The following is a 20,995-nucleotide window of genomic DNA, read 5'->3' as shown; positions in this document are numbered from 1 at the left end:
TGAGGCTTCTCCATGACAACGCTCGACCTCATGTCTCACGCCAAACTCAAGAACTGCTGACAAAGTTTGGCTGTACTATTGTGCCCCATCCCCCCTACAGCCCAGACCTAGCCCCAAGTGATTATCACTTATTCCCAAAATTAAAGGAACACTTGGGTGGCCAACGCAGTACCGATGATGAAGTCAAGGAAGAGGTTACTCGATTCCTCAAAGGATTGGCGGCAGAATTCTACAACATGGGGATAGAAAAGTTGGAGCATCGTCTACAAAAGTGTTTGGACAGAAACGGTGATTATGTGGAAAAATAGCTTAACTTTTAAGTTTTAAATTGATTTATAGCACTAAGTAGAAATATAGAGCTGTCTATTTTTAAAATTCATGGGAAACTTATTTTTCTAATAACCCTCATAGAATATGTTTAAGATTACAGCAGTGGGTATGTCATGGCTATTTCTCTTACTAATTACTGAAACAGATCAAATAAAAATGTTTGCTTTAAAAAGGGCCATTTGTGAAATTTTAACGTGTATTTCACTGAAACCAATAAGACAAAAATGTATTGTGCGAAACATAAAAATTACAAAAATGAGACAAATGTTACCATACAGCCTGTTTGTTTACATAATGGAAAGTAACTGACAAAATGATTCTTTATTTCTCTTAAATAATTTAACACAGAACGTATTTTTATTTCAAAAGTAAAATTAACTGAATTTTGTATGTTGTTTAACAGTTTCTCTTATGTGAATAAATTAATTCTACAACTAATAATGTATTTTAACTGCATATAGTTGCATATAGTTGTATACATTGTTACTGAAATGTACGAAAATTGTGTTAAAAAAAATAAAGCTAAGACTTGGAAATACACGCATAATTAGTGTACAGGATACGAGTTCATGAAGGTTTATAAAACTGTTTTCACATCAGTAAGAAGTCTGACTTGAGGTGTGTTTTTATGGTTAACCTGAGCTCTGAGGTACTCTGATCTGAGGTGTGTTTTTATGGTTAACCTGAGCTCTGAGGTACTCTGATCTGAGGTGTGTTTTTATGGTTAACCTGAGCTCCGAGGTACTCTGATCTGAGGTGTGTTTTTATGGTTAACCTGAGCTCCGAGGTACTCTGATCTGAGGTGTGTTTTTATGGTTAACCTGAGCTCCGAGGTACTCTGATCTGAGGTGTGTTTTTATGGTTAACCTGAGCTCCGAGGTACTCTGATCTGAGGTGTGTTTTTATGGTTAACCTGAGCTCCGAGGTACTCTGATCTGAGGTGTGTTTTTTATGGTTAACCTGAGCTCCGAGGTACTCTGATCTGAGGTGTGTTTTTATGGTTAACCTGAGCTCTGAGGTACTATTTGTTAGGACGTCAAAATGCCATGCTTGAACCTGGAAAATGTTGTGTACCTGTAAAAATATTATCTTTGAGTTAAAGAGTTTAAAACTAATTTTCAGGCAAATTCAGCATCTTAAACAGGGGTTTGAGTAAATGAGGTGTACAAAAGAATGAGGGTTGTTCAGACCAGACTTGGAATTTATGTTTACTTGGGTAGTTACAATTCCAGTGTGGTGTAAATAAATAATAAATTTTAATTATAGACTTACGCCCATATATATTATTATTATTATTACTGTAACCGGAATGTACCCTTTTCGAGATGAGTTAAAACAAATGTATGATAGTGCTTTTCAGTACTGTTAGGACAACACCAAAATTTGAAATCCAAATACTGCTGCTTTCAATCGAAACACTACAAAGTATTTAGAGTTTTTTATCCTATTTTACCAATTGTCCAATCCCCCATCTAATGTTTGAACATTTTAGAACCATCAAAACTTTCTTGGCAAATATGTTACAGCATCACCTCAGGACATATTTAGTGATGTTGAAGTTACATCCTTCAACATAAAGGGTATAGTGCAACTCATCAATTTTAAATATGACTATTCGTTTATCATGTTAAAGGACTTGATGAGACAAAACCAAAATTACCTAGAACACCACTATTTAGACCACTTTTTCCAAAATAGGTACAATTTGAATTAAGATAAAATTATAAGTTTGATTTACACTATATTGGATGGTCGACATCTAGTTTTCACTGTTCATATTCTTTTATGTAGATTTTCCAAATAATGTTTACTGTTAAAAATGTTTCACTTATCATTACAAATCTCAAATTATTTTGGGAAGGGTAATCTATTTTAGCTATGTTATCTATCTTATTTCAAAGGTCGTGAAATAAAAGAAGATGAATGGTAAAAATTAGAGGTCCATAAAAGTTATTTTCATTTTCTTAAAAAAAAATTGAGGCTGATGCCCTTTTATCCCTGTCTGCACGTCTCAATGAGCCATCGACATGTGCCAGGATCTGCCTTGTTTAGACTCATGAAAGGACACTAAGGACACCTGGTTAATAATAATGCGACATGAACACAATTTATAAATAATTAAAGTTCTATTGCTTTGAGTCAGAACCCTGGACCATTACCCAAAATGTGCCACCAAGCTTAATTGTATGACAAGTTGCATTTCCTTGTTGATAACAGTAAACAAAGTTATTGTATCTATAAGGTATCTACATGTTGTATTGTATCTACATGTAACACTTGTTTAAGGCTGATAAATTTTAATACGTAATTTTATTTCCAAACACGAACAGTTCATTAAACAGCTTACTAGATCTTAACCTAACTACACAACTGCTGCTGCTGAGTTATGTTCCATGTCACTTGGAACAAACGATACTGGTACTTCATTAGAACAACTTATATAACATTTGTTGCCAACACAAACACTCTTGCTATAGAAAGTTCACCTAAAATTACTTATCAAGTGATGCTCTTTATCAGATACATAGTTGTAATGTTTTTTTTTTTAGTCTGCAGAGATACACAGACTCTACTAAAATCATATTACCACTAGAACGTTTTTACTGGTTACTTGTTTATATGAGAATTATCATTTATTATTAGTTACCTTTAATGAACACAAAATTCTGTATAGGAATAAGAGAGAAAATTACATTATTATTCCCGAATAAGGGCATCTTTGTTTTACTGATTTAAGTATCAATATTCACTTTCATATTTTAGTTACCGTCTTGGAGAGAACTAAGTCTCAAGGATAACCAACGCATACAATGGCACTTATAGTCTTTTGGGACTGAAAATTGTTTAATTATTGTAATTTTATCAGTGTTCAAAGTAATAAACGTTTAAATAACTAAAATGCTTTAAACTTTATATCTTAAGATAACAAGGACAGTGTTGTCTTTTAATATTTTCAAATTATCAGTTTAGATATGGATGTCGCTAGATATGTATAAAAATGGGTACAAAGCATAAATTTGAAGTGGCTACCATGCAGGAGATGCACATTTAAAAATATATTTTATACGTAAACATAAATTATCTACGTACAATTCATCTGAATCAGTATCCTGATAGTCCGGCAGAGTAACTAAACAGATGTAGAAATTAAACTGAAAGTCATCAAAGGTGAGTTACTTTCCTCTGAATGTGTGTTGAAACGAGAAAATATCAAAATTTTATTTTGATGTATGAAGTGAGTGTTCTGTCAGACGAATTTAAAGTGGAGGAGACGACGTAGAGAGAGAGAGATAGAGATATTCAATAAAATTTAACCTTCAGTGAATGTTCACTTGGGTTCTTGAAAATGAAGAATGGGATGTGTTGGAGGAAACACACGGATAGTTCAGCTGTGTTATTAAGATATATTTATGGGAATCCACTGGATCCAGTAGTAAATACTGGGCTGCGACCTTAATGTTTTGATTATAATTAAAATTTTGTTTTATCTGTGGTAGAAGAGATAAAATAAGAAAACAACCACTATACCACAGCACAAACCTGAGTTTGAACAAGTTTGTTCACAAGGAATATTGTTGATAGTCAAGTCTAGTGTACTTAGCATGCTACCCAGGTAAAGGCTGGATAAGTATAAACTAGCAAAAAATTCATTAGTAACGTTGTTTCATTTCTTTTCTAAAGATATTAAGAAATTTTACAGTTTAATAAACCACAATATTTCCAAACTTAATTATCTGAAACCGTCTGGCTATTAATTATCTAGTTCAGATCTTCAGACTTTATATTGTATTCCACAAAGAAATCTATATATTGTAAATGAATAAGGATGACTAGAATCAGACATGTCTGTTGTTGCTGGCTGCTGTGAGCAATCCCCCACACCAACTCACAGTCCGTTACGTGTTTACTGACTGAAGAAGATGTCAGCACAGCAAGGCCAGAATATTTCAAGAATTTGCTTGTTTTCCAATGTTTTTACGTGTTTGAATCGGAAAACATAGATGATAGGTGAATAACAAAATTTGTGAACAATCGAACCGTTACAGCACAGAGGCAGAGATATTTTTTACCTGAGTCCTCATGAGCTGGAAAGAAACAGATAGATTACTAATCAAAGGAACAAAGAACACGTGGACTCTAGGGTAACAACAATCAGAAGTGGCCCAGAGAAGAGCACTTTTTGAGGGGCTTGAAAATGCAACAAAGGAACTGACAAAACAATTTTCAGTAGCTTTTCTCCTAAGCTAAAAATGAGAAAACTTCATTTCCCTCCAAATTGGGTTTCAACTTCTACGGCTGTGTTTTTCTAGATCGTCTGTGGATACATATTCTGCTGAATAAAACGAGACCCATGGAATGTCAAATTAAATTAAATTATATTGATAATTTATTTCGTTTCATTTTAGAACACATTTGAATAGTATGAAATAGGTACAGCAGTAAAACTATACTATACGGTATAACATATGACAGTCAGTGAAACCCTACATCTCAGTTTAGTACAAACCTCATGATTTTTTAGATTGTTTTGAATAACAAATTCTTAATACTGTGAAACTTAATATAAACCTTCAGGAAAATTAATTATATTTATATGATGCGTTATTTTGATATAATATATATTCAATCATTAAAAGAACCACTAGTTTGACTTCTCTGCATGACACCACATTTCTGCATAATATGGATCTTTATAATCCTGTCTAAACCGGGTGTTTGAAAACGTTTTTAAGGCAAGTTGTCCATAAAACTATATAATTTATGTATACTGTTACAAAATATAATACTCCATCACTTATGCCCTAAAGTGGATTTGTGGTGTACATCCAGTTTCAAGTCAGACAAGAACCCAGTATACTTAGGGTCAACTGTTGAACAGTTGTTTCAAGTATAAAAGCAATTTTAAACGTGTTTTCAATAGAATGTTAAACGTAATTCATAGTGGTTTTAGTTTTGATCAACTATGTATAAATACTACATATATAGATACAAATTTGGAATTTAAAATTAGTTTAATAATAAGGTTTACTTGGCTAACAGTGACCAAGTGAAATTTTGAGATGATAACACGATGGCAGAGGTGTGGCAAGCAGTTGCTGTAGCGAGTCCCAAGGCAGCAGTGGTCCTACTGCATGCAGGCGATATCCAGGGAGTAATAAACCGCATATTCTTGGATTCGATCAGTCTTCAATATGTATTTTTGGTGCAGTATAACGAAAAAAGGTACAAAATATTTGGATATGTTCTTTTTACATTGTAAATATGTTCAATTTAAAGTTGACAGAATGAGGATATAAAGTGTAAACTCACACATCAATATAAAATGTATTCTTATAGAGAAATTAGCTGCTGAATTAAACCATTAAAACTATTTGTTATGCAGTGATATCCATTAAAACCATTGAATGGACACAGTTCGTTTACTTAATCTATTTGCATCCGTATCGAGAGATGTAAGAAATCAACTGAACCTAGAAACCATATCAGTATGTCAATGAAATACTTTGTTGTTACTACCTCTGTGTACAAATCAGATAATAAACATTTATTACAGTTGAAAAAAACAATAACTTTTAAAAGGTTATGTAGCATACTTTTGATGAACCAGGGCTTAGTCGTAAAATTCATTATATTACAGAACCTTCATTGAACAGAATAACCGTATGCAAGAAATTCAATTTCTGATTTCGTTATTGAAGTTCATAATATCTAACTGAAAGTATTCCAGCAGCCGATGCGAAGTTTTATGAGTTCTTAGGGGGCCACTCAGGAGAATGTTGAGGGTAAGAGGGCAGGCTGGTGGACAAGGGTGGGAATGTGGACAGATCCACTTCGCTCGTGGCTTCCTCCGATGCGTCAAGAGTGTTATCGCTGCTCTTAGACGGCCATTCGCATAATTCCTAGAAACAAACAAATATCATACATAGGTACAAACCAAATTAACAAATTAGCAAAATAATATTAAAATTATTCAAAAATCGCATAAAACTCGAGTCGGAATAAAAATAAAACAGAAACTAAGAAACATCATTTCTATCTTTACGATTAGAAAACCAGTTATCATAAACCGCTTCATCTCCATATGAATATTGGCCATTGCCCTGGAAACACACACAAAATACTATCTTCTTATATAATTAACGACTTCTCGTTGTAAGGTCTTTTCGCAGTGTACAGTTACCGAAAGCCAAGAAAGAGGTGTATGAGCCAGAGTGCCAAATAGCACTGTTAATTTCAGTGCCCCGGAGGTAAAGGACACTATGTCACAATATTGTAATTTTACAGGAGAGCAAGTTTTAGATTTTTTTAACAGTTATTTAAATATTTATCTTACATAAATAAACTTAGGGCAGTGAAACTTTACCATATGGTTTTTCTTGCACTAAACTACATACATATGCTTTAGTAAAGAATTTGTTTTATGTTTTTAGTTGAAAAAAAAAATCATTATTGGACTTGGTGTTATATACCTCTGAATAAAATTTTAAATTTTTGACATAGTTTTTTTATCTTTTATATATTTATTTTTATTTTCCACAAGTTTAATACACTTTTATGTTGAAAAAACAACTAAATAATTGGTAATAATAGTATAAAAATGGACGGAGAAGAATAAAAATCAATTTACTAAAAAACATCTTAATACATGAAACTGAAAGCAGTGTATAAGTAAACACGAGTACAGTGAGAAATACATCACTTTAAATTTTTTTGGGAAATCATAGTACTAAAACTGTAAAAAAAACAATAAGACTATAAAATTCATAATGTTCTATAATACTGTATGTAATGTCAGTCTTCACCGTCACTTTCATCACTTACAGGATAGTCCTGGGTTTTGACATTGCCCTTTACAAGATTCTTATAGAAATCATGACAAACACCTGGTACAAACGGTAACAATGAAATTAGATCGTTGTACTTTTGTTGGGATATTGGAACTGGTGTCTTCACTGGCAGGTCCACTGGAAACTTCTCTTCCTCTGATCTTGCACTTTTTCTTAACTGCATGTTAAGATTAACAGTTGAAAAATCACTATCAAAGGATGACTTTAAATAGAGCATTCCGATACTCTTCTGTTGCAATTAAATGTGGACAACAGATGAAATGAGAACCTTATCTTTCTCAATATTTTTTTCTGTAGATAAATGTTGCACATTTTCCTGCATACAGTGTATTGAACTGCTTAAAATCATTCTGTTCCATATTGTGCACAAGAAACTTACTTGAATACTAACGAACCATTTGCTGCCAGTCCCGTGGGGTTAATATTGTCAAATTGTTTATTTTTTTCTGTTCCTTTCAATTAGCGCATGGATCGTATCTGCCTCCATATGCGTGTGCCCTTTAAGAAGCTATTTCAGATTTACACATTTAATTTGTGGATACTTGTGCATAATCCAATAGAAACACATGATTATGCCAATATTTTTATTTTGGCCATATCAATTATCCAACCATATTGTAATTTCATTGACTTCTGATGTGGGAATTATATTTTCAGCCCATTTTAAAATAGGAGAGGATATCTCTTCACCACCCTGACCTGCCTTACTATCATCCCACATCATACAGTGAACACTTTTGCAAGATGAGTTAAAAAGAGTGTAGTTCTATGTCCACAGTTTACATTTATAAAAACTTAGGGCATTAGTAAGAAGTGGTGTAGGCAAACAATTCTGAAGATCGCCAGTCAAAACTTTATGTGTACGAGACGTTTTGATCATTTTTGTGTCTTCACTTTTTAACTTGTATTTCTTCTTTGATTCTGCCAAATGTGACTCATGTTCTGATTCAAGTGTAGTTTTTTTCTGTCTCACTAAAACTATTATCTTTAAGCCTGGCCTGAAAGGAGTCACATTCATCACATGTATCTACTTCCGGAGGCTTGAATGAAAGCTTAAAATGCTTGTCAAATACGTCAAAATAAACCCACTCTTTAGCCAGAAACTCTTCATAGATATTGTTTTCTTTAGAAAACTGTAGGTATAAGTTATACTTATTTTCTTTGTTTAATTCAGGACCCAGTTATTTATATTGAGTTCTTTCCCTACAATAATGGCTTTCGTAATTGGGGAATGAGGAGATGTGTTGAATGACATTTTGAATTATCTGATCTGGAGTTTTATTTACTGGGGAGTTTTTAGAAAGCGTATTTAGTAACATTACCTTACGATCTTTTAATTTGATAACCTCTAATGTAAAGTAGAATGAAAGTGTATTTTTCTTTTCTTTTTTAAAATTTCTTTCTCTTTTTCTTGAACGTTATATTGGGCAAACAGTCAAACACGATAAAATGAATTGCCTTTTTGTGTTACTACTCTTTTCTTTGTCCTAGTAGGTTTTAAAAATAACAAATCTATTTTCTTGAGTCAACTCTTCATAACATTTTGATCTACAATGACATGGAGGTCTCATAACCTTAGCAGCTATGGAATTTACTTTTTTAATAATATACTGTTCACCTGCAGCCAATTTCTTTTTGCGTATATTGCACATCCAGGCATATTCATTACATAATCGTTTTTTCCCTTTTTGTACAATAACTGTTTTGTTCTTTACTTTTCTCTGTAAGATACTTGTAGAGGAAATAGTTGTATCAAAATTTGTTTCATCTTCACTAGAAAGATACACATCATTGTGCAAAAAATCTGGAATTATTTCTTCACTTTCTTTCGACTTAGCCTTCTGATTAATTGCTTCCTCCCTAGTAATCAAAACACCTCTTACCTTGCTTGTAGATGGCCTAATATATTCATCATCTTAGGTACTTGGTTCACTGTTAGGCACGTAATCCTTTTCCAGGTCCGAGTTATCAAATTCGGGTTCACTTACCCAGCTGTCTTCAATGTTATGATCAGACTGTTTATTGTCATTTTCCTTTTCACAGTTTTCAGCTTTCAAAAGTCAAAAGGAGAATAGTTTCCCATCCCACCACTAGAGCGCATACAACACCATGTCCATATTATTGTACAACATCATGTGCACATGGTGTTTTATATACTTCAAAATCTTCAGAGGGTAACAACACCATGTCCACATGGTGTTCTACCATAAGAAATGTACATTGTGGACATGGTGTTATCTTAATTTCGTAAAAAATGGACATGGTGTCCTTTACCTCCGGGGCACAGATTTGTTCCTAGTAAAGGTGAAGATGTGATCGAAATCCGAGAAAGAGGAGTAGAAACTTCCAGGTACAGTCCTCATCACTCTCAGGTGCTCGCTATCGCAGCCTGGCCGCAAAACTCCATGAAAACAGCGTTAATGTTTTATCAGTCTTCTAAACTATAGGATTTGCATTAAACTTTGCGCACATGTTTATTTTAATTTTTCGGTGCTCATAATTGCATCCAAATTATCAGTCTCCGAAACTGTAAGATTTGCATTAAACTTTTCACACATGTTAGTTTTATGCCTTATGTGCTCGCTATCGCAGCCTAACTGCAGAAATCTATGGAAGTTAACAGAGTTCCAAATGAGATCGATAAATACATTCCAAACGAGTTTTGGCGCCCTTTCAGAACCATCGGAACCGTTGCACTTATTCTGAGAAAATTGTGATTTTGTAGAAATTGTTGTTCTCCTGAAATTAGTTCTACAGATTTTAACGATTTTTTGGAGCAGGTCGACACTAACGTAAAGTTTCATGCTAATCTCACAGTTGGAGTCGCAACAGGACTTTTGTGCACTGTGTATAGTATGTATACTTTAATCACAACTCGTAATCGGTGTTCGGTACGCTGCAGAGAGCTGGCCAGTATTCTGTATACTTTAATCACAACTCGTAATCGGTGTTCGGTACGCTGCAGAGAGCTGGCCAGTATTCTGTATACTTTAATCACAACTCGTAATCGGTGTTCGGTACGCTGCAGAGAGCTGGCCAGTATTCTGTATACTTTAATCACAACTCGTAATCGGTGTTCGGTACGCTGCAGAGAGCTGGCCAGTATTCTGTATACTTTAATCACAACTCGTAATCGGTGTTCGGTACGCTGCAGAGAGCTGGCCAGTATTCTGTATACTTTAATCACAACTCGTAATCGGTGTTCGGTACGCTGCAGAGAGCTGGCCAGTATTCTGTATACTTTAATCACAACTCGTAATCGGTGTTCGGTACGCTGCAGAGAGCTGGCCAGTATTCTGTATACTTTAATCACAACTCGTAATCGGTGTTCGGTACGCTGCAGAGAGCTGGCCAGTATTCTGTATACTTTAATCACAACTCGTAATCGGTGTTCGGTACGCTGCAGAGAGCTGGCCAGTATTCTGTATACTTTAATCACAACTCGTAATCGGTGTTCGGTACGCTGCAGAGAGCTGGCCAGTATTCTGTATACTTTAATCACAACTCGTAATCGGTGTTCGGTACGCTGCAGAGAGCTGGCCAGTATTCTGTATACTTTAATCACAACTCGTAATCGGTGTTCGGTACGCTGCAGAGAGCTGGCCAGTATTCTGTATACTTTAATCACAACTCGTAATCGGTGTTCGGTACGCTGCAAAGAGCTGGCCAGTATAACAAGCCCTAGACTGAAAGCACACTAACCTGATAATGTTATCTTCTACTGCCCAAATGATCTCTCCAAACCCTAAACAGACCACACCCTAAACATTCCCTGAATAGTGTACAGGTACGTTTATAGCACTTCTCTTTTTACGGAAACAAATGTTACTTTTAGGTGAAGTAAGTACGACACATTCAAATGTTCACACGAGTCTGTCTGGACGAGTGCCTTTTGATTAACAATATGAAGAATTGACATTTACAGTGCAATGTAACATTTTTTTACTTGACATGATTGTGCTCAACTCCGAATTCAGATTCTGGATATCCTACTGGGGGGTACTAGAGATAGAATGTTTGCTCACGTGTGGTTGTTCGGAGAGCAGTTGCTCCGTGGATCGAGGACTGGAGGCGAGTTCTCTGGCACGCTGGGCCGCGAGTCGCTGCTCCTTCTCCCGCTCGTACCGGCGAGCGCTGAAACTACGCGCGGAACTCGTGCTGTGGACTGATGCCAGACTGAGTACTCGGGAACCTGCCAACAGGGAATCGTCACATGCTGTCGCTGCTGAAATTGAGAGGACAAAGGTTTTACACGATACTACTTCAGATCTTACAAAACTATCTTTTACACCCCTACACATCTGAGATCAAAATGTCAGAGTCGATTAATAGTCTGAGGTTGACAAAGGCATTTTTCACGATTCTTTGAGAGTATAATTTATGTGACGCCAAAAGTATTACAGCAAGCTTTTACATATTCAATTTAAGTATAAGTATTTCATTTTTTATGTATTTAGCATTTCACAAAACATTGTTGACAAAAATGCCCAGAGAGCTGTACGTTTAGCTCTGGTAATTGTTAATATTATTTATGTGAATTCATGCGGATTTTTGTTAATACGTATTACAAGTATAAATGTTCTAGTGTACACTCATTTATACCTTCTATTTTGCTTCTCATTTGAATTTACATCATAGTTGAACATTTTCAGTTTTTGTTTCGCCCTCTAAGCAAAATGAAATCATAAATCAAATATTAATTGAAAAATCTTAAATTGTTCATCTATTCCCCCTTCCCCATCTATAAATATACGATAGAGTAAGCGTGGTTTTAAAGCTTTACATTGAATAAATAAGGCATTTACATCGGATAAATAAGACTTTACATCGGATAAATAAGGTATTACTCCGGATAAATAAGGCATTACATAGGATAAATAAGACATTACATCGGATAAATAAGGTATTACTCCGGATAAATAAGGCATTACATCGGATAAATAAGGTATTACATCGGATAAATAATGCATTACATCGGATAAATAAGGCATTACATCGGATAAATAAGGCATTACATCGGATAAATAAGATATTACTCCGGATAAATAAGGTAATACATTGGATAAATAAGGCATTACATCGGATAAATAAGGCATTACTCCGAATAAATAAGGTATTACATTGGATAAATAAGGCATTACATCGGACAAATAAGGTATTACTCCGGATAAATAAGGTATTACATTGGATAAATAAGGCATTACATCGGACAAATAAGGTATTACCCCGGATAAATAAGGTATTACATCGGATAAATAAGGTATTACATCGGATAAATAAGGTATTACATCGGACAAGTAAGGTATTACTCCGGATAAATAAGGTATTACATCGGATAAATAATAAGGTATTACTCCGGATAAATAAGGTATTACATTGGATAAATAAGGTATTACATCGGACAAATAAGGTATTACTCCGGATAAATAAGGTATTACATCGGATAAATAATAAGGTATTACATTGGATAAATAAGGCATTACATCGGATAAATAAGGTATTACTCCGGATAAATAAGGTATTACATCGGATAAATAAGGCATTACATCGGACAAATAAGGTATTGCTCCGGATAAATAAGGCCTTACGTCGAGTTTCGGAGTGCTATACCGCTGGTTGAGTTTTAGTGAATCTTGCCTCCAGACTGAATTCTTGAATTCTTCTTGTCCATGAAGTGAATTATATTTGTCGATATGCATGCCAAAGGCAAAACTACTCCATACAACCGACTATAACAGTAGTAAGAATGATCATTATAACAACTACTTATGTTGGCTATTATCGGTTTCAAGTCACCAAAACAATGCTCTATCAGGAAGTTCTGTTGTATAAGATGAAGTTCTTGCTTGGAATGGTGACCTTAGAAGTTATCTTGTATTATTTTGTATAAAATTAATATAAACAATGACAACAATACAAACATCCATACGGGCAATAGTTTTATTTACATAAGTACAACACTGTGCATTCGTAGCCAACACAGTAATATTTTATTACAAGAATAATAGGATTTCGGACATTTTCCATCGTTATACCTAATGCTGCAAAAAACAGTGTTCTATTGGCCATGAAATTATCCATCGTCAACAACAAATTTTAGTGACAATGTAATTGGTAATATCTCAAGAAATGTTAAAAGATATTCTTAGAATGTGCAACATACGTGTTGTTACTGTTGTTACATATCCATATTCGAAAACAAAGCATTAATACAATGTATTCGTATTAACTGAAACACTAATTTAGATAATGACATTTTGAGAGACAGACAAGAACCCAAACATTTGCCACTTCATCCGAAATAATCGTACACGTTATTATGTTCCTATCGTTATATGTATTTGTATAACAATTTACGGTGTGGATGATAAATTATAATGATGTGGTGTTGTGAAACTATTTGATCTTATAAGTACGAAGTGCTACAATTATACCGGTTTGTCCAAAAACAGTTATTATGGTTTTTTGTTGGCCCTCACCAACCTTTCAATAGGTTTGTATATATTCTAATATTTGATTGATCTCTCTCACAATATACAACAGTTGCAAACAGTGCGGAGTAGGTGTTGTTGCCCTCTACACCGATGCCCACGGGAGTTAGTACTTAAAGTGGTAACGTTATCGTGATCCATTACCTTCGCTCCCAGCTACAGCTCAACAAACAACTGAGATACCAGACCTGAGAGATCAACACTTTAAAAAAACAACGAAATAAACGCGGCCATATCGGACCACTTCGCGTAGGAAGCCGTAATCATACACCACATTCCAAACCTCGAATCTCCTTCTTTTAAAATGAAACGAGATCTAAAACCCAGAAACATTAAATATTTTAATAAATATTTCAGTAACGAATCGTGGACTATCTTGGAAACCTTCCATCGAGTGGAGGACGGCTACAACTCATTTTTAATAGATTAATATTTCATTTAAATGTCACTTGCCCATTTAGAAATTTGAAAAGAGCGTTCTCAGAAGAAGATTTAACTACTGAATTACGCAGGATGTTCTGTACTCTAGAAAAATGCCCAGATTTTGTCACTCAGTTTACATGGAGACATCATTAACGGCATGTTTGTTTGTTTAATCAAAAGTGCTTCAAGGACATTTTGACATTACTCAAAAAATTGATTATCTTTCGTATGCAAAAGGCTTTTTCCTGACTGCCAAAGTGAAACCAATTAAAAAAAATACGATCCTTGCATAACAAGCAACTATCGTCCGATTTCTATTCTTCCTGTTTTCAATAAACGTTGTAGAAAAACTTTAATCACATAACTTTTAGATCATTTCGAAACTCTATGTCTTGAACAGCAAAAAAACTATCGATGTGATGTCAGATCTAATTTACAATGTTGTAGATGGCCTGGAAAGGCGAGAACACATGCTAAGCATACTTCACGACCTTTCCAAAGATTTTTGAACCAGCTATCAACATGTGGTAATCGGGTTTTACCGCAGGATTTACTCTCATCTTATCTTACATACAGGAAGCAATTAGAACAGGTTGCGAATTCACTATCAGGCACAATAAAAATACCACATAGTGTGTCTCAAGGATCAATACTGGGGCTAGTCCTTCTAATAATTTATGTCAACAAGTTGAATTCTTTAATACAGAATGGAAAGATGATTTGATGTGCTGACGACACAACTCTCTGTATTTGAAAAAACAAAAGAAAGCACAATCTTGAAGTGGAGTAAGTTAATGCAGCTTAGTTTATGCATTGAGCATTTTTGACGAATACATTTGAAACAAACCGTTCAAAAACATACGTAATTAATTCCTGTCTCAGGAAACAGGAGCAATAAATAGTATCTACCCGCGGTAATGGTGGATTACGTTCTCTTGGAGGAAGCTAAATCCACCAAGTTCCTTGGTATATGCCTTGATCGTGGGGTTGATACGGGACTATCATATCGAAACCGCCCGCTCATTTATGTTACGGTGTGACACTATGTGGCGGCTATTCTAAATGAAAATTTGAAAGAGTAATTTAGAGCACAAAATAATGCTGTCAGAATTCTTTTAATATTGAATTAAGAGTAGTGCAAAGTAACCTTCATCAAGCTTGAAGTGTTAACTTTACCCTGTCTCTATATTCTTGAGGTCGCCTTGCATTTCAAAGCAGAGACGAGAGACAAGGACAACTTCAGAAATTACCTACAAAGAACGATAGCGTTTCAAAACTTACCGTCTGAAATTGGCGTGAGACTAATCAATAACTGAGAGTATTAAACATCTAAATAATCAAAAACACTCCAAATCTCGATAGTGAAAGCGGTGGTATAACCAGATATCTTCTCAGGGGGGTGTCCGGAAGAACACCGTGGAGTCGGGGGTATGGATACTCCCCCCCCCCCAGATCACTAAGGGATCCGGGAGCTTTCCCCTCAGAAAATTTTCAAATATTACGTCCTAAAATATTTATTTTATACTACTTTTGAACTAATAAAAGGAGGGTAAAGATCAGGTCAGAGTGAATAAAATTTACAGTAAAACCACTTAATCACCAATCACCAGGAAGCTTATACAGGGATAATTAAATTAGATTAAATTATTTGCAACAAATACAGTTTATATGAATTGTATTTAACTAAAACAAAATTTTAAATCATAACATTAGCAAAGTACTGAACAAAGTAGTTAAGACCAATCACAAATCAAAACAAAAGCTAAGATTAAGCTAAGATGTCTAATCTAGGATCAAAAAGTATAAATATCCGAGTTTGAAAGCTAACCACAAATTAAGTAATAGAGCAACAATAACGAAAGTGTTATTGACATTTAGCTTGTTTATTTGTACGTTACTAGATAAAAACTGTTTACTAACAATAACTTCCCGTTTTTTATCGATAACAACTAAAAGATACTGGTTTTTGGTGCTTTTCAACCAAACTGAAACTTTGGGCATTCATAACTCTGAAACATGTGATCGATTGTTTATACAAAATATGCAAGTGTACTGTATTAAAGTATGTAATATTAGAATTATAGAATGTTATGAAAATAAAATCGTTAATTAATTACCATCCTATACTGTTCCAAAAGAGTTACCGCAAATCCAAAGTACCCGGTACAAGTTACTGTTACAGGTACTTTTAGGATACGTACGTTTTACACGTTTACCGCCGTTCCTGGTGCAAAGTACTCGGACTCGTTTAGCAGTAACAGTAACTGGAACTTGTAATGTATGATTCTAAATCAGTACGTGTTTTACTTATACTTTACCTGATATCCACATCTGATATCGAAAGCGATGTCCAAATACTTGACATTATAGTTAGTACTATAGGTATATTTATAGAAGTGTTGACGCATGCTATGTAATTGTATGATTGTTTATGCAATGAGGATATTGTTATTATTATCTGACTCAATTCTTATAAACAAGGTAAATTATACTACCGCAAAATATAAAACCTCACCGGTCACGTTAACAGATGGTTTCGCCTGTAAGGTTACAATTTTTAATATGCCATAACAAAATAGACCAGAGTTTTTTTGTAATAATTTGAACAATTTCTAATAATAAATGAGCTTGTTCTTTTGAGCAACTTTAACAATTGGAGAGTTTTTTCCAGCAATTAGACAACTAGGTTAGCAAGTCATATTTTCGTGGTAACGATGCCGTTAATTTCAAGTTGGCGACTGCGGATTTGTTAGTTGTGTATCATGATTACGGCTATTAGTGTTTTGAGATAGGAGCGGAATAGACTTACGCTGTTAAATCCATACTTGTTAAACACGAAAAATGTATTGTAAATCCAAAATGTAATCCAAGTAATAACACATTTTTATCTTTTACAGTAACTAAGGTGTAATCGTGAAATAACCCTGAAGTGACATTATATATTACAAAAGGCTTCTATTTACTGTAGACTTATTTTATAGTTAACTTATCAAGCCTGTTTAGGTATACAGGGTGTTTAAAAACTTCTGTGGGTGATAGTACATATAATTGCAAATAAAAAATGTCATTTAAACATTGGTCGATAAATAATGTCTCGTTTACCTGCTAGCCGAAATTTTGTATATTTAAAAAATATTAATATATCTAGAACTAGTAAAGCTACAGACGCCAAACTTCGCACTTACGTGTTAGTAGATAAGAGAAAAACGCATTAGCGAGCACGATCACTTTATAGGTACGCTTGCACAAGCCGGGAGCACAAACAACTGATACCTCTCAACTGTAACATGTTTGTTGCGAGCACGATCACTTTATAGGTACGCTTGCACAAGCCGGAGCACAAACAACTGATACCCCTCAACTGTAACATGTTTGTTGCGAGCACGATCACTTTATAGATACGCTTGCAACTGTCAACAAGCCGGCCGGGAGCACAAACAACTGATACCTCTCAACTGTAACATGTTTGTTGCGAGCACGATCACTTTTAGATACGCTTGCACAAGCCGGGAGCACAAACAACTGATACCTCTCAACTGTAACATGTTTGTTGCGAGCACGATCACTTTATAGGTACGCTTGCACAAGCCGGGAGCACAAACAACTGATACCTCTCAACTGTAACATGTTTGTTGCGAGCACGATCACTTTAAAGATACGCTTGCACAAGCCGGGAGCACAAACAACTGATACCCCTCAACATTTGTGTTTGAAATGATGTGTACTACCACGCACAGAGCACCCTGCATATACGCTTTTTTTGCGCTAGTAAAATATAATCTGAGAAAAATAATGTAGTTAAATAAACTACTCCTGGACAGTTTGAATGAAACTAAGATCTAGTGTTTTATTCTGCTATTACAACTACAGCAATGTTAAGTGTTAGTACAACATGGATTACTACTACCTGCAATTCAGGACACTAATCTACGTGCAGCAGGTGTGCTAAAATACTCTATTCGGGGTGACCAACAATGCAATCATTAAGAACCAGTTGTTTAAATATCACTGCAATTTGTGCTTAGTAAGCAGCTGCGGCCGGCTCGCTCCAACATAAAACATTTCAGACCGTACTCGTAATGGAGAACGGTATTATCTCCGAGCAAACCCGAACTTGCATTTGTGTACCCGAACAGGAGTAAATGTATTATTGTGTTAAGTAAAAAGTACGTTACAGTTGACCACCCCTCAGTGTCTACTCTACCAGAACAACGCTCACAACTACTGATCACTGCCACCAAGAGGTCTGACGTCACCAGGACGTCATCCATCACTAACACGGCTTTTACTTTGTACCTCCTGCCTTATTGTGTTATGTGTTTGGTATAAGAAAATATATATGCTTCATCATGTTCATGGCTACAAACACAATCACTCCCTCAGCTCTCTGTGGGTGGCTACATTCACTATTGCAAGTTAGCTTGAAATAACGCAAAACGTTCGCTCTTTTAGCCTGTGTTACAATTTATGAACGTTGTCAAATATATCTTAGTAAAATCATGGCTAAAGCTTCTATATTAATCGAAAAATGTCGCTATTTTGTTTTAGGTCAGTTGATTGCCATGATTGTGCAAGAAATGGTTCGATAGACAAATGTAAAACAGTTTTATGTGTCTACATTTTGAGTCGCGTGACGAAATCCTCTTTTTGTACATTTAGCATTAAAAATATCGCTAAGAGTAAAAAGTTGATAAAATTAGCTTAGAAAATTAAATACATTCTCTCCTACAACCTCTAACGTATAGATACAACCTTCATAGTAGCTAGGAATAAACGTATTAGAGCGAGGTACAACTTTTGATAACCTTTATACACTAAAGACAAAAATAGCAATGGATAAAGTGTCGTGGGTAAGAAGCTTAGTTACCACCGATGTTCCTGTAGCTTACAGTTTTCAGTAACTATACGTGTATGGTATGATATACAGGACAGTTTTCTTAATAATGTTATTTGCATGTAGAAGGCACTCCTACTTAGACTTTTACACATGTATTTGACTTCTTTGTGATTTCTTCTACGTTAATGACACTGAACAAAACCTTTACTACTAAACATTACGTGAATAATAATATGTGTTCCCTTACAGTAAAATATGGTGATTTCTCAGCCCTATATTATAAGATAAAAGAAAAGAATCACTTCAAGGGTCATCGTAAGTATAAAAACCGTTGCTATTTGTGCAGTTTGAAAACAACGTTATTTGCATATAACGCGTTGTCACAAGCGTTGTCACAAAAACAAAGTAAAGTTTGGGTAAATCTACACTGTTGACATACAGCACATTCTACTGTCATATCCACCATTTCAATTTTATTTTACAGTTTAAAAACAAGTGTCCGATTTGCATGCAAGTGCAATATGCTGAGTCTATTGAATGAAAACTAATATAAACTAGAAGAGGAAAGGACAGTGGCCCACTGTTGTAAAAGGAAGACATAAGTTTGAATTGCAATCGAATCTAGAGATCACACTATGCAAAGAAAACGATAATTCATTGAGACGCCATGGTAGACGTACTGCAACCACAAAACCTCCTCCACATTGAAAAAGGAAGGGTACGACAGTTCATCAAGTATTAAATTGGATGGCCACGGGAGACGAACTATAACTTCAAACCTTCCTTCACCTAGAAAAATGAAGAGCACAACAATTCAAGTAGAAGATTGATGGCCACGGGACACGATATATAACTTCAAACCCTACTCGACCTTGAAAAAAGAAGGGCAGAACAATTTATCAAGTAGATAATTAGATGGCACGGGTGATGATCTATACCTCCAAACCCTTTAGATAAGGAAGGGCACAACAATTCATTAAGTAGAACGTTGGATAGCCACAGGAGACGATCTATAACTTCAAACCTTCCTTCACCTAGAAAAACGAAGAGCACATCAGTTCATAAAATAGAAGATTGGATGGCCAAGGGAGGCGATCTATAACCCTACCATCCTTCACCTTGGAAAACGAAGAGCACAAAAATTCATCAAGTAGAAGATTGAATGGCCACGGGACACGATCTGTAACTTCAAACCCTACTCCACCTTGAATAAAGATGGGCGCAACAATTCATCAAGTAGAACGTTGGATGGCCACAGGAGACAATCTACAAATACCAACCTTCCTACAACTTGGAAAAAGATGGGCACTACAGTTTATTAAATATATCATTGAGTGGCCACGGGAGACAATCTGAAACTACCAACCTCCCTCCAACTTGAAAAGAAGGGCACTAAAGTGTATCAAATATAACATTGAGTGTCCACGGGAGATAATTTACATCTACCAACCTTCCTCTAACTTGAAAAAAGAAGGGCACTACAGTTTATTAAATATGTCATTGAGTGGCCACGGGAGACAATCTGAAACTACCAACCTCCCTCCAACTTGAAAAGAAGGGCACTAAAGTGTATCAAATAGAACATTGAGTGTCCACGGGAGATAATTTACATCTACCAACCTTCCTCCAACTTGAAAAAAGAATGGCACGACAGTTTATCAAATAGAACATTGTGCGGCCACGGGAGACAATCCAAAACTACTAACCTTCCTCCACCGTGGAAAAAGAAGGGCACTAAAGTTTATCAAATTGAACTTTGGGTGGCCACAGGAGACAATCTACACCTACCAACTTTCCTCCACCTTGGAAAAAGAAGGGTACGACAGTTTATCAAATGGAACTTTGGGTGGCCACGGGAGACAATCTACAACTACCAACTTTCCTCCACCTTGGAAAAAGAAGGGTACGACAGTTTATCAAATTGAACTTTGGGTGGCCACGGGAGACAATCTACAACTACCAACCTTCCTCCACCGTGGAACAAGAAGGGCACTACAGTTTATCAAATTGAACTTTGGGTGGCCACGGGAGACAATCTACAACTACCAACCTTCCTCCACCGTGGA

The 20,995-nt window shown here is 35.4% G+C and overlaps 1 protein-coding gene across 1 annotated transcript in view; it reads right to left on the bottom strand.

Moving 5' to 3' along the window:
* Nucleotides 1-326: 326 nt before the first annotated feature.
* Nucleotides 327-20,995, bottom strand: part of LOC124369701 — a 57,091-nt gene continuing 36,422 nt past the window's right edge. The window contains exons 6-7 of the mRNA XM_046827755.1: nt 11,204-11,370; nt 327-6,230 (exon numbers count right to left, since the gene is read on the bottom strand). Of these exons, the coding sequence (XP_046683711.1) occupies nt 6,075-6,230; nt 11,204-11,370 (323 nt within the window). The 3' untranslated portion in view covers nt 327-6,074. The remainder of the gene's footprint in view (nt 6,231-11,203; nt 11,371-20,995) is intronic.

The sequence above is a fragment of the Homalodisca vitripennis genome, chromosome X (genome assembly GCF_021130785.1).
Source record: "Homalodisca vitripennis isolate AUS2020 chromosome X, UT_GWSS_2.1, whole genome shotgun sequence".
In the NCBI taxonomy this organism is placed as follows: domain Eukaryota; kingdom Metazoa; phylum Arthropoda; class Insecta; order Hemiptera; family Cicadellidae; genus Homalodisca; species Homalodisca vitripennis.
The sequence above is the reverse complement of the archived record's forward strand: the minus strand, read 5'-3'. Positions and strand labels throughout refer to the sequence as shown.